Here is a 15,000-nt window from a genome sequence, read left to right on the forward strand (position 1 = left end):
GTTTGCTCTGGTGTGTTGTGTGTGATTGTGTAGTAACAGGTTTTCTCTGGTGTGTTGATGTGTGATTGTGTAGTAGTGTGTTGCTCTGGTGTGTTGTGTGTGATTGTGTAGTAGTGTGTTGCTCTGGTGTGTTGTGTGTGATTGTGTAGTAACAGCAGTTTGCACTGGTGTGTTGTGTGTGATTGTGTAGTAACAGGTTTGCTCTGGTGTGTTGTGTGTGATTGTGTTGTAACAGGTTTGCTCTGGTGTGTTGATGTGTGATTGTGTAGTAGTGTGTTGCTCTGGTGTGTTGATGTGTGATTGTGTAGTAGTGTGTTGCTCTGGTGTGTTGATGTGTGATTGTGTAGTAGTGTTTTGCTCTGGTGTGTTGATGTGTGATTGTGTAGTAGTGTGTTGCTCTGGTCTGTTGATGTGTGATTGTGTAGTAGTGTTTTGCTCTGGTGTGTTGATGTGTGATTGTGTAGTAGTGTGTTGCTCTGGTGTGTTGATGTGTGATTGTGTAGTAACAGCGGGTTTGCTCTGGTGTGTTGATGTGTGATTGTGTAGTAGTGTGTTGCTCTGGTGTGTTGATGTGTGATTGTGTAGTAGTGTGTTGCTCTGGTGTGTTGATGTGTGATTGTGTAGTAGTGTGTTGCTCTGGTGTGTTGATGTGTGATTGTGTTGTAGTGTGTTGCTCTGGTGTGTTGATGTGTGATTGTGTAGTAGTGTGTTGCTCTGGTGTGTTGATATGTGATTGTGTAGTAGTGTGTTGCTCTGGTGTGTTGATATGTGATTGTGTAGTAGTGTGTTGCTCTGGTGTGTTGATGTGTGGTGTCTTGTTCTTCATGCAGGGACTGGCACTGGAGGGAACACAGACCAGCCCACTGACAATCAGGTGAGTCCACACACACACACACACACACATAGGTGATTTTACCCTCTGAGAGGCAACATTTTGACATGAGAAAAAAAAAACAGTTCTCCCGTCCCGTCCCATCTATTTACAAAGAATGCCAGTTGTGAACAGTATGCTAATAAGAAATCCGTATGACAATGCACAACGCATCAAACTTCATCTAGACACCACGAGCATGTTAATATGACTTTATGACCGAGCACTACGCCATACCCAACATCACAACATCAAACTGTAACTGGCTGCTGGTGCTATAGCTTCCTCGCCGATGGTGATGTTGCTAGTGCTAGCTTCAATAGCCTCTGGAGCACTTCTGCATTCGATTGCACCTGCTGCGCTGTCATTTCGAGTGGTAGCTTCTTCATTAGCATTGCCAGTTTTATTTTATTGATGAAGAAGTGGTCAATTGTGGTAACAGATCAAACCGGAAATAGTTGAGGTCGACGGACGAGTTGTGCCATTGGTGGATTATGAATATATATATTTTTAAAGGTAGCCTAGTTTAAGTAATAACTACACTTTTAAAATGAATGATGACCTAACACAAACTGGTACAAACCACAATTATGTATTTAATAATTGTGTTAATTTGTTGTTGTTGTTGTTTTTTTGATTTTTTTAATTTGAGCAGAGTTGGGCTGGCCAATCAGGGGGTGGGGCACTTGCCCCCCCTGCCCCCCCTATCAAATTGCCCATGCACACACACTAGTGAGCACACACACTAGTGAGCACACTGGCCAGCCAATCAGATCCTGACAGGAGCTCTCAGTCATTGTCAGGGCTGGTCTGAGTAACAGGGAGCGTAGTGACATGTCCTCTCTTTCTCTGATGTCAGCCAAAGCAAAGCAGGTCTTAGTAAGAGAAATTAGGACTGTTTTCTCAGAGTTAGGCTTTCTCTCTGCTCTGGACCTGGCTAACTCTGCTCTGGCCCTGGCTAACTCTCTGGCCCTGGCTAACTCTCTGCTCTGGCCCTGGCTAACTCTCTGGTTCTGGCTTACTCTCTGGCCCTGGCTAATTCTCTGCTCTGGCCCTGGCTAACTCTCTGCTCTGGCCCTGGCTAATGCTCTGCTCTGGCATGGCTAACTCTCTGCTCTGGCCCTGGCTTACTCTCTGCTCTGGCCCAGGCTAACTCTCTGCTCTGGCCCTGGCTAACTCTCTGCTCTGGCCCAGGCTAACCCTCTGCTCTGGCCCTGGTTAACTCTCTGCTCTGGCCCAGGCTAACTCTCTGCTCTGGCCCTGGCTAACTCTCTGCTCTGGCCCTGTCTAACTCTCTGCTCTGGCCCAGGCTAACTCTCTGCTCTGGCCCAGGCTAACTCTCTGCTCTGGTCCTGGCTAACTCTCTGCTCTGGCCCAGGCTAACTCTCTGCTCTGGCCCAGGCTAACTCTCTGCTCTGGCCCAGGCTAACTCTCTGCTCTGGCCCAGGCTAACTGCTCTTCCCTGTCTGGCTACTAAGTCCCTGGCGAAGGCTAACAGAGTCTGGCTACCCGAAGAATGTTGTGTCACTCTTCATCACAGTCCACATGCACAGCTGGTGTGTTCTATAACAGCGTGATGTGGATACTTGATACCCAGGACCATATGGCCACAGCGTGGACTCTCTCCAGCAGCCATTAGGCCTCTGGTTTCTTCTACATGGTATTGTAGTTCAATCATACCCGTTTACCTGGTGTTTACCAGTTCTCTTTCTTTGGATGGCCCAATTCTTCAGATTCCTTAGGCCCAATTAGGCTGCGCACACTCTGGGGCGTATTCACTAAAGGATTGCGCAGCTTTTCCTGACGCAAAGCCTGTGCAAATAAGTCAAAAATTATGTTTGCTATTCACAAAGCCCTCGCAAAGGGTGAAATACGGTGTTAACTGCGTTGCGTTCGTCATTGCGTTGCTCTGCGCCGGTGTTATTAGCTCATATTTAAATTAGGTAATATGGGCGGAGAATGTTCCCCTTTCTATGCAAATGAACATTATTGCAAAACCCGCCCAATTCACAAACATCGGCGCAAATTGCCTCACGCAGTTAAAGTGAAATTAATACCGTTTTCAGAAACGTGGTGGTATTTAAGCGCAAGGGGTGTGTCGCGGCCAGCCTTTCCGCTGATCATGTCAGCAGTGATTGTTGCGAGGCGAAGGCATCGCAATGCCAGGCATGTTGTTCGTGAGAGAATATTTAGAAGAAGGTCACTTTTTGATTTAACACTAGAACCACCGCGGTAACTGTTTGGACACCAGAGCGCGCAGCTCTTCAGCCAACTGGAGGATGAAGTCGCGTCTGGGGAGGCTCAGTTGACTATGCGTCTCTCCACCCGTCCCCAGCGAGTCCAAGCTCCCCCAATGAATATAATGGTGCATTCGTTTATAACTGGGAGGTGGCAAATTGCGACTTTCTACTAGGAATTATTAAATAAAACACCGCATGAACTCGCACTTCCTCGTCGCAAATTCGGATATGTTTCTCAGCCCCCAGTTGCTCGAATGCACTAGATATAACTAGGTAACTGTGATATAATGGTATATAGCTCGAATGCACACAGGTCGGAGGTAGGTATTTTGCCACATGCGACTTGCCACCTCCGACCACAAACGAACACACCATAATAGCCTACATAGCACGAAACTGTGCGTATAATAGTCTATACGCGAAACTGCGCATTCCCTATAGCTGTTCATTGAACGGCTGGGGGCCGATATAGGCCTAGGTATAAATAAATAAATAAAAACATAGCCTACACAATATTTGTTTTATTTGAATGGTCTTGAAAATATTTTGCTTTTGTATCATAGGTGACGGCAGGTATCATATTCAGCCATGGATGATGACTCCCGTGCGTAATCCTTCCAACGTTGGAGAGGCGGCGTACAACCGGGCTCACATCAGGACGCGCGGTGTGATTGAGTGCACATTTGGAATCCTGAAAAGCCGTTTAGATGCCTAGATCGTACCGGTGGGGCAATGTTATACACTCCCCCAAAAGTATGCCAGATCATCGTGCTGCAACTTGCATAACATAAAATGACAATTTTTCCTTTGTTCGTCTTTTCAAATCATTCCACCTCCGTTTGCAGTCTTCCGCGTTTACACACACCAATGGCACTGACTGCTTGGGAAATTAAACCCCAAATATGATTTTTTGCTGCAGTCGTGATATTTTTTGCAGTAAGCTGTGAGACATGTTTTTGAACCTCGTCCGTGAGGACTTCAAGTTCGCTGTCTGAAAATCGTATCTTTCTTTTTCTGTCTGCCATCGTCCAATGATATGCTTTCGAGTTGTATGCGCTGTATGCGCTGTATGCGCAGTATTTATAGTCATTTCCTATATCAGCAGCAAATTGCACTCAGCCGCAAACACCGAATGGGCGTGTTTGCGCTGGGATATTATTAGCGCAATGTCTTTAGTGAATAGGTTTTTAAAACGGAGCACATAGCGGGCGCAACTGACGCGCAATATTATGGTGCAATTAGCGGGCGCAATTTGCTTTAGTGAATTCGCCCCTCTGAATCAATTTCACTCAGTCAGAATCAGAATCAGTTTACTACCTGGCAATAAACAGATGATTCTGATTCAGAGTTAGAGTCACTCTCAAGCTATAGGACTCCTACCCAGGGCAGGGCAGGCTCTGTGGTCTCTCTCTCCCTCCCTCCCTCCCTCCCTCTCTCTCTCCCTCTCTCCCTCCCTCTCTCTCCCTCCCTGTCTCTCCCTCTTTCTCCTTCCCTCTCTCTCCCTCCCTCTCCCTCCCTTTCTCCTCCTCCCTCCCCCTCTCTCTCTCTCCCTTCCTCCTTCTCTCTCCCTCCCTCTCTCTCCCTTTCTCCTCCTCTCTCCCTCTCTCTCCCTCTCTCCCTTCCTCCTTCTCTCCTCTCTCCCTCCCTCTCTCTCTCTCCCTTCCTCCTTCTCTCTCCCTCCCTCTCTCTCCCTTTCTCCTCCTCTCTCCCTCCCTCTCTCTCTCTCTCTCCCTCTCTCTCTCCCCCTCTCTCCCTTCCTCCTTCTTTCTCCCTCCCTCTCTCTCCCTCTCTCTCTCTCCCTTCCTCCTTCTCTCTCTCCCCCTCTCTCTCTCATGTTCCCTCCTCTCTCTGTGTGTGTGTCGGTCCAGGGATTACCTCTGTCTCATGACATAACGTTGGTTAAGAGGATTCTGTGGTTCTGTGTATGTGGGCTTTGTCTCCAGCCTGCAGACTCTGGGTCAGCTCAGCAGCTTATAGTAGACTCTCCTCCACCCTGCCGTCTACTGATGGACCTGTCCTAGCGGTCCATCTCCAGTTCTACTACTGAGTCTACTGATGGACCTGTCCTAGCGGTCCATCTCCAGTTCTACTACTGAATCTACTGATGGTTCTATCCTAGCGGTCCAGGTTCAGTTCTACTACTGAGTCTACTGATGGTTCTATCCTAGTGGTCCATCTCCAGTTCTACTGCTGAGTCTACTGATGGTTCTATCCTAGTGGTCCATCTCCAGTTCTACTACTGAGTCTACTGATGGTTCTAACCCAGCGGTCCATGTTCAGTTCTACTACTGAGTCTACTGATGGTTCTAACCCAGCGGTCCATGTTCAGTTCTGCTTTACTGAGTCTACTGATGGTTCTATCCTAGTGGTCCATCTCCAGTTCTACTGCTGAGTCTACTGATGGTTCTAACCCAGCGGTCCATGTTCAGTTCTACTACTGAGTCTACTGATGGTTCTAACCCAGCGGTCCATGTTCAGTTCTGCTTTACTGAGTCTACTGATGGTTCTAATGCTGTGTTCACACCGGGCGCAAATTTGGGCGGCGGGCGGCGCAAATCGCAGAACTCAGCGGCGCGGCAGCCAGGATTCGCCGCGCGGCGACATTTGCAAAAGTTACATTTTTGTAACTTTCTGCGGCGGATTCGCGCGGCAACCCATTGATCCCGTGGCGAGATTGGGTGAACTGGGCGGCGCAAATTTTCTCGCCGCGCCCGGTGTGAACACAGCATAACCCAGCGGTCCATGTCCATCTCTGTTGGTCAGTGTGTGTGTGTGCTGCTGGTCCAGAGAGCTGTGTCTCAGGGTCATAGAGAGGACATAGCTAGCTGTTGGAGCAACACACACACACACACACACATGCACACACACACACATGCACACACACACACGCGCGCGCGCACACATGCATGCACGCTCACACACGCTCTTACCCTCTCCTTCAGTCTCTCCGTTTGCTACGGGTTTCTTTTTTTTCTCTCTCCCTCTCTCTTTCTATCTGTCTCTCTCTCTCTCTCTCTCTGTCTCTCTCTCTCTCTCTCTCTCTCTCTCTCTCTCTCTATATATATATATATAGTATATAGTATATATATATATATATATATATTTATACCATGGCCTGGATTAATACTATTTTAATACTCTGATTGGCCAGCAGACGTGCGTTAAAACCGTGTATACGCACACGTAGTTCGGCTGAAGTTTAATTACCGATCTAGATAGAGAGACACATATATCTGTCTCTCTATCTCTCTATTTCTTTCTCTCTCTCTCTATTTCTTTCTCTCGCCCTTCAACCCTACATTCTGAATGAAATGCAGAGAGAAGGGTGTGTGTGTGTGTGTGTACAGTTGTGCTGTGGGGCGTGATCTTGGCTCTGTCTTGTCATAGCCAGACTGTTTCAGATTCCCTCCACGCCTCTTCATAAGTTCTTAAGTGCAGATCCCAGTTGTGTTTTTATATAACGGCCGTGTCAGAGAGAAGAGCAGCAGCTGTCTGGACCTGAACCCTCCCTGCTCTCTGAGCACAGCTGCCTCGTAAACAGCCCCATGTCTGTCCCTGTCCACGTCCCTCCCTGCTGTCTGTCCCTGTCCACGACCCTCCCTGCTGTCTGTCCCTGTCCACGTCCCTCCCTGCTGTCTGTCCCTGTCCACGACCCTCCCTGCTGTCTGTCCCTGTCCACGTCCCTCCCTACTGTCTGTCCCTGTCCACGTCCCTCCCTGCTGTGTGTCCCTGTCCACCTCCCTCCCTGCTGTCTGTCCCTGTCCATGTCCCTCCCTGCTGTGTGTCCCTGTCCACGTCCCTCCCTGCTGTGTGTCCCTGTCCACGTCCCTCCCTGCTCTCTCATCCCCTCCCTCCTGGAGCGCTGGAGAAGATCTGATCTGAGATCTGACGTTCCTGCCCCTGAAACCGCTCTTCCTCCTGGTGTTGAGGTATGAGGATGGGAGGAAGTCAGGAAAGTCCTTCCCTCCCTCCCTCCACCCCCACAGACACCAGCTAGCCTCTCACCCCCACCACCCCCACCAGCCTCCTCCCTCCACCCCCACAGACACCTGCTAGCCTCCCCCCATCTCACCCCCCCCCCCCCCCACCAGCCTCCTCCCGCCCATTTTTTCTGTTTACCACTTTGGTAAAAGTTGATGTGTTTTTCAGAAAATGATAGTAGTAACTGTTTTATAAAAGTGATATGGCAGTGGAACCTGTGGTGAATACATGAATACTGGCGCGGCTAGGGGTTTGACTCCGTTTCGCGTCGTGTCTAACAGCACCGTCTATCCATGCCAGTGTTCATGATACTGTGTACCATGGGCTCTTGGGACATATTGCTTCATTCATGTTAACTCTCACTTCATGGAGGTTTTTATTACACAAATGGAAGAGTTTATTAGCTAAACTATTTTTTCATTAGTCACAAGTCCGACTATACGCTCCCAATGAAATAATGTTCAAATGTAGCTGGATTTGAAAGGTAGACTACAGCTCTGGCTCCACCCCTCTGCCCATGCTTTGTGGTGCTTGACTCCAACCTAGTCCTAGTCTGGCCCTGTCCACCTCTGACCCTGTTCTAGTCTGACCTTGTTCTAGCCTGACCCTGTCCACCTCTGACCCTGTCCTAGTCTGACCCTGTCCTAGTCTGACCCTGTCCACCTCTGACCCTGTTCTAGTCTGACCTTGTTCTAGCCTGACCCTGTCCTAGTTTGACCCTGTCCTAGTCTGACCCTGTTCTAGTCTGACCCTGTTCTAGTCTTACCCTGTTCTAGTCTGACCCTGTCCTAGTCTGACCCTGTTCTAGTCTGACCCTGTTCTAGTCTGGCCCTGTCCTAGTCTGACCCTGTTCTAGTCTGACCCTGTTCTAGTCTGACCCTGTCCTAGTCTGACCCTGTTCTAGTCTGACTCTGTTCTAGACTGACAATGTCCTAGTCTGACCCTGTTCTAGTCTGACCCTGTCCTAGTCTGACCCTGTTCTAGGGATCTGTACTGGGGTAATGTAACATCCCACTAGGAATGGCTCCAGTCATTGAGATATTATAGAATTATATTTATCCACGTTATCCCTTTAATCGAGCAGGAAACCGGTGGCCTGTCCGCTCCGAGTAGGAAATGAGTCCTTACCCCAAGTGAAGGAGTTCAAGTATCTGGGGGTCTTGTTCACGAGTGAGGGAACCATGGAGAGGGAGTTTGGCCGGAGAATTGGAGCAGCTGGTGCGGTTCTGCAGTCGCTTTACCGCACTGTTGTGACGAAAAGAGAGCTGAGCCAAAAGGCAAAGCTCTCGATCTACCGGTCTATCTTCGTCCCCACCCTCACCTATGGTCATGAAGGATGGGTCATGACCGAAAGAACGAGATCACGGATACAAGCGGCCGAAATGAGTTTTCTCCGGAGGGTGGCTGGGGTCTTCCTGAGAGATCGGGTGAGAAGTTCAGTCATCCGGGAGAGACTCGGAGTGGAGCCGCTGCTCCTTTGCGTCGAAAGGAGCCAGTTGAGGTGGTTCGGGCATCTAGTGAGGATGCCTCCTGGGCGCCTCCCTAGGGAGGTGTTCCAGGCGTGTCCGGCTGGGAGGAGGCCGCGGGGTAGACCCAGGACTAGGTGGCGGGACTACATCTCCGCACTGGCCTGTGAGCGGCTAAAGATTCCCCAGGCAGAGCTGGTTGATGCTGCTAGGGAAAGGGATGTCTGGGGCCCCCTGCTGGAGCTGCTGCCTCCGCGACCCGACCCTGGATAAGCGGATGAAGATGATGATGATCCCTTTAATCTCTGTCTGTCATCTACCTGACAGTCATACAGTTGAACATGCAGGTGCTCTTACCAGACGTGTGATAGCTATCTGACTGACAGGGCGCTCAGTCCTAGAAATATGTCACTTCAATGTAGAAAATAGGGTTCAATTTGGCAGCATAAATTCCTTCAGCAGTGTTTGTTGCTGAATGCTGACATGTTTCAGACCGAGGTATAGTGACCATTCAGACTGACTGAGCTATAGTGACCATTCAAACTGGCTGAGCTATAGTGACCATTCAGACTGGCTGAGCTATAGTGACCATTCAGACTGACTGAGCTATAGTGACCATTCAGACTGACTGAGCTATAGTGACCATTCAGACTGACTGAGCTATAGTGACCATTCAGATTGGCTGAGCTATAGTGACCATTCAGACTGACTGAGCTATAGTGACCATTCAGACTGAATGAGCTATAGTGACCATTCAGACTGACCGAGCTATAGTGACCATTCAGACTGACTGAACTATAGTGACCATTCAGACTGACTGAGCTACATGTATAGTGACCATTCAGACTGACTGAGCTATAGTGACCATTCAGACAGACCGGTGAACTCTAACAATGCTGACATGTGGTTATATGGGGCATTTCTGGCCTGAACTTCACTAAACTCAGCTACACTTGAACCAGATGGCATTGAATGTGAAAGAACTAGTTTGGTATTCAGCATCATATGCCCTGTTATATCAATCAATCAATCAATCAAAGCTTTATTTGTATAGCGCATTTCATACCCAGAGGCAACACAATGCGCTTTACAGAGAACAAGGGAGGTGGGCATATGACCCACTCTCTACATATTCCAGAGGGAAGCAAAAAAACAGTAATCACCCGGGGGCCAGATAAGTGAGCTGTAAAAATTCTTCCCTGACCCCTCTCAACAAGGCGATTGAGCAAGCTCCAGGAGTATGTTTGTCTACCGGCTAAGAACATTTATAAAGCAGTACATTACATTAAATTACATTTCAGAGTGAGAGAGGCTAAAAGCATCATAGGAGAGAGAATATTCTACGGACATGCTACGACATCCACAGCAGACACGGGGGTATTTATCGGACTTCGGGAGGTCTGCTGGTGACAGTGGGGCATCCACTGGACCTGGTTAGAAGATAGGAGGGAGAGAGAGAGGCACTAGGGAGAGGGAAGGCAGAGGGAAGGCAGAACAGGGTTAGTAGCACATAGAGCTATACAGACCACACAGATATTGAAACAGGCAACCTGGGGCAAGCTCCTGGAATATATTTGTCTAATGGCTAAGAACATTTAAAGAACAATAAATAACATTAAATTAAATTTTCGGAGCAAGAAAGGCTAAGAGCATCAGGTCCAGGCCTAAGCCGGATGTGGACTGATGTGTGTCTGTGTGTACGTGTGTGTGTGTGTACTAAATACTACGATATCCACAGCTCCACAGCTGACACTGGACCTGGTTAGAGGATAGGAGGGAGAGAGAGAGGCACTAGGGGAGACAGAAAACGGTTAGTAGCACACTTAGTCATTGAAGCAACACAGCAGTCAGAACAGAACAAGCCTGTTTCAGGATAACCAGCTTCTGTACACTACTTGATATACATACATTGCATAGTAGGATAAATACCAATGTATACAGAGGATTCACGGGTAGGTTTGAGGCTGCCTTTCTGTGTCTCAAGGTCCTAGCTAGTGATTGTAGGCTAGGTCGAAAAGGTACGTCTTGAGGTCTCGCTTGAAGACCTCCGATGTTTCGGCCCTTCTTAGGCACTCCGGTAGGGTGTTCCAGAGGTTGGGGGCATAGAAACTAAAAGCTGCCTCTCCGTGTTTCTTGGTCCTGGCTTTTGGAACTGTTAAAAGTTCAGTGCCTGAGGATCTAAGTGGTCTGTTGGGCATGTACTTAACAAGCATGTCTGAAATATATTCTGGTGAGTGACTGTGGAGAGATTTATAGACTAGTAATAGTATTTTAAAGTCTATTCTAGAGTTGACTGGTAACCAGTGTAGTGATTTTAACACTGGTGTGATGTGTTATAAGGTTATTTATGATCATACAATGGTCCATATGCACATTTTGACCGACTGTGCACTTTCAAGATATAGACTCATTGTTCATGTCACAACTACAGTAAGTACAATGGACCTCTATGGGAATAATTAAAATCAAATGTCATAAATTCTTTGGACCAAAAAACGGTTGTATTATAACAGGGCTTATGATGCTAAATACAAGACAAGTCCTTTAAGGCTTTTAAAAGTATATTTCTTATGCATGTGGCTATGTGTACGTATGTCAGGTTGTGTGTAGCCTAACTCACTCACTGAGAGGATTATGAGAGTTTATAGTTTACACTATCCTAGTCTGCGTACTCACATTAACCCTAACAGTGTGTGTGTGTGTGTGTGTGTGTGTGTGTGTGTGTGTGTGTGTGTGTGTGTGTGTGCGTGCGTGCTTGTGTGTGCGTGCATGCGTGTTGATTGTATGCGATCTCTATTCCTCTGTGATGCCTGTGTCAATATGATGCCTGGAATAAAAGCTAGGCACGATATAGCATGCGCGATCTTTCCATTCAATACCCCCCCCAACACACACACACACACACACACACCCCCCCCCAACACACACGCACACACACACACACACATCACGCGCATCTGGCCCAGAGGGCTCGAGCAGTAGTCTACCTGTCTGCGAGACAGCTGTGGCGCAGAGACTTTATAGCAGTAGGGAGAAATGGAGGGGGCGTGCTGCAGTCCAGATACAACAGCAGAGAGAGAGAGAGGGAGAGAGGGAGAGAGAGAGAGGAGGGAGGCTGAGGGGGGAAAGAACTGCTGGCGCGTCGGAATAGAAACAAAAACCCTCCCGGAGAAAAACTTACGCAGCAGCAAAGTCATGCTCAACCGCCGCTGTGAAAACGTGTTCCGGTCGTTCACTACAAACCCACATGGGGAAGGCAAGAGACAGACCTAACCTTGTAGCAGACTAGTGAACGAAAGAGAACCGTGGACCACGGTTGTCTCTTCTGTCCCGTGACTTTGTGCTCCACCGGTGTTGTAGTCGGGGTCCCTGATTGCAGATGTAGGCGCGTGTGCGCACACTGGATTTACATCGTGTTCGTAACGGCGACACGAGCGGAATAACAAGCTGCGCTCGCGCACCGGTGACGGAGGCTCGTGGGCGCGAGCTCCTCTTCTCCGCATCATCGGACACAAGTGCGAATAAAGTTGTGTTTAGGAAGCTGACCGGTTACCGAGCTCAGACGGGCTGTGGATGCGACGTCTTTAGCAGGGAGACGATTTAACCGTTAAAAAGATGGAATGGAATCACGTAGAGGCAGTGCAGGAGTTTACAGTTGAAGGACAATGCAGCAAAATTAAGGTGCGATCTTGCAGAATTACCTGGGACACCCACCACCAGGTAATACATCTATTCTAACATTGTCAGTATGGTGTGTAAATGTCGTCAGACACGAGAAACAGTAGTAGCTTACTTTCAGTTTACATAGGACATATTTTAATGTCAATAATCAGCTATATAGCCTACATTTGATAAATTATCATTCAATTAAAATACCATCGAAATGTATAGGCCTAGGCTGCATCGTGTGTGGGTATTAATATGATATTGATAAGTGAACATTGGTTTGAAGGCTGTAAAAGGTTGTAAGGGATGATGACCACCACTGCAAGGCCTGCATCATTCACTACACCTGGCACACCCAGGGCCGTTGCTATGAATTTTGGGCCCCTACCCCTCCGACTTTTCGTCACCACTTTTTTCGACACCCCCCCCCCCCCATTTTTTTATATATATATATATATAGGATATATCATTTTGTATTTATTTTTCTGTTTCTCTATGTTCTTTTTCCAATTAACCTCTCCATAGACATTGGCTGGGTTTCCCGATAAAGAACCTTCTTAAGGAGTTAAGGCTCCAAAGAAGAGGTCGCTATGACGGAGAGAGTGTTTCCCGAACGTCTTCTTTGAGTTCTTCTTAAGGTCCATCTTAGCGCCGCCCTTAAGAAGCTTCTTTACAGGAGCTGTCCACCACCTCGGTACTGAAAACAAAACAATCGATGCCAGGCTAATCCATTATTCCACGTAATTGAATGCTCCCAAATGAAAGTCTGATGTAACAAGTGGCGTCCTACTTACCCCTATCAATAAAATCAAATGAAAACGCGGGGAAACGAGGCACCCGAACGCGATTATAATACTAATTGCGAACTGAATCCACACATCTTCCATTCTCCTGCCATGACCACCAAATATCAACAGCTCACCTGTGCACGGCACAATGCGAGATTACACGGTACAATCCCTCTCCTCCCCCTCTTCCCCATCACTCCTCCCCCTCCTCCCCCGTCTCCATCACTCCTCCCCCCTCTCCATCACTCCTCCCCCTCCTCCCCCTCTCCATCACTCCTCCCTCCTCCTCTCCATCACTCCTCCCCCCTCCTCCCCATCACTCCTCCCCCTCCTCCCCATCACTCCTCCTCCCCATCACTCCTCCCCCTCCTCCTCCTCCCCCATCCTCCCCCCTCTCCATCACTCCTCCCCCGTCTCCATCACTCCTCCCCCTCTGGCTCTCCTCCCTCCATCATCTACTTTACTGTATGGTGAGTACAGTAGGTACTGGAGGAAAGTAGGTAGATACTGTATTGTTTCCCGAGGGGAAATTACAATGTACAAAAGGCACAGTCAAACTAAAATAAGCCTAATTAAATAAAAATATACCATAATATATAGAAATATCTAAATATACAAGAGTGTGACAAGGAATAAACAAGCATAAACAATGATGTCTAGTAATGCAACAATGCCTGATGCGCAAGATTCAAATATCCAGATATGAAATGACAGGTTTAGTCGGTAGGTAGTCTGTCCAAGAGCCTCGGCACCCTCCAAGCTGACGGCTGGTACCAAAGACCAGTAAACGGACGGGCCAGTACTCTTCAGCTAGCCTTCAAGACAGACTGATTCATCGTGAAAAAAAAGTTTACACAATGGAGTCTGAAGGGAACTGGAACGGGATTGGTGGTTGCTTGAATAGGGGAGGGAAGAACAGGGAAAGGGCAAACAGACACACACACACCCAACAACATACAACCACCCAACATACAGTACGTGGAACGTAACAAACATGCCAAAAATTAGCATCATGGCTAGTGGATGTTTTCTGTTTGGCAAGTCCCATCTGAATGAGCTTGGTTTGACTAATGCTAGCAAGCTAGCTAGCTATCTACTATTGTGTACAATGTTGTTTGAAAATGAAACATTTAAGTTAGCAAAATATCTAGATAAGGCATGGAACGCAAGGAAGAAAGCATTGTACCAATAGAGATTCAGGGTTAACTGTCTGTATGTATGTATCTATATATCGTATAATTTATTTATTCATCTCTTCTTTGTTCATTTGAGCTTGACCAGCGACACTGGAAACATATTTTGCATGTAAATAGATGAATACAGTAAAGGTCGTAAAGGTGTTTTATAATCCCATATGGGATGGGCCGACAGTAGGCATGACACTTAAATAAAAAATTCATTCATTCATTCATTCATTCATTCGGTAGGGTGGACAATAGAATGTGACAAATCTGACCGAATTTGAATTACAGAACAAGACAGATTAATCTATTGACATAGCCAGGAAGCACATAGGCTATTTCTGTGTGTGCATCATGGGAACCGTAGTCAGTTTACAGAGAAAAATCAAAGAACCTGATCCTCACAGTGCTACCAGCCTTGTCCAGATGGGAGAGGGCCCTGTGTAGCAGGTATACAGGTGTGTTGTCCACTTCTTGGTAGGCAAACTGTAGGGGGTCCAGGGATGACTTCATCTCACCAGGGATTTGAGGTGAACCAGGACCTAGGGCTGCACAATTAATCGTGAATTAATTGAAATCGCGATTATGACCTCCATAATTAACTAATCGCAAAAGGCTGCAATTAATGTGATTAATAATTTTGCTTTGAATTGAGTTTGCTAGGACTACACAGACGAATCACAGGCGCTTATGCTGTCTGACCAATCACATGCGTTCCCGCTGAGTGCGCTGTGCGCAGCAATTTCACTGAGAAGACAGATAGCAATAGGTCAAGACAAGTGTCACAAGAGTACCCGCAGCCGTGAG

General features: G+C 47.7%; 1 protein-coding gene across 1 annotated transcript in view; it reads left to right on the top strand.

Annotated features, from left to right (window-relative positions):
• ppp1r13ba (protein phosphatase 1, regulatory subunit 13Ba) overlaps positions 1-15,000 on the top strand; it is a 57,450-nt gene that overhangs the window by 20,028 nt on the left and 22,422 nt on the right. Inside the window, 1 exon segment of the mRNA XM_084451289.1 lies at positions 831-874. Coding sequence (XP_084307415.1) covers positions 831-874 — 44 coding nt within the window.

This window comes from Borostomias antarcticus (genome assembly GCF_949987555.1).
Source record: "Borostomias antarcticus genome assembly, chromosome: 16".
Taxonomy (NCBI): Eukaryota; Metazoa; Chordata; class Actinopteri; order Stomiiformes; family Stomiidae; genus Borostomias; species Borostomias antarcticus.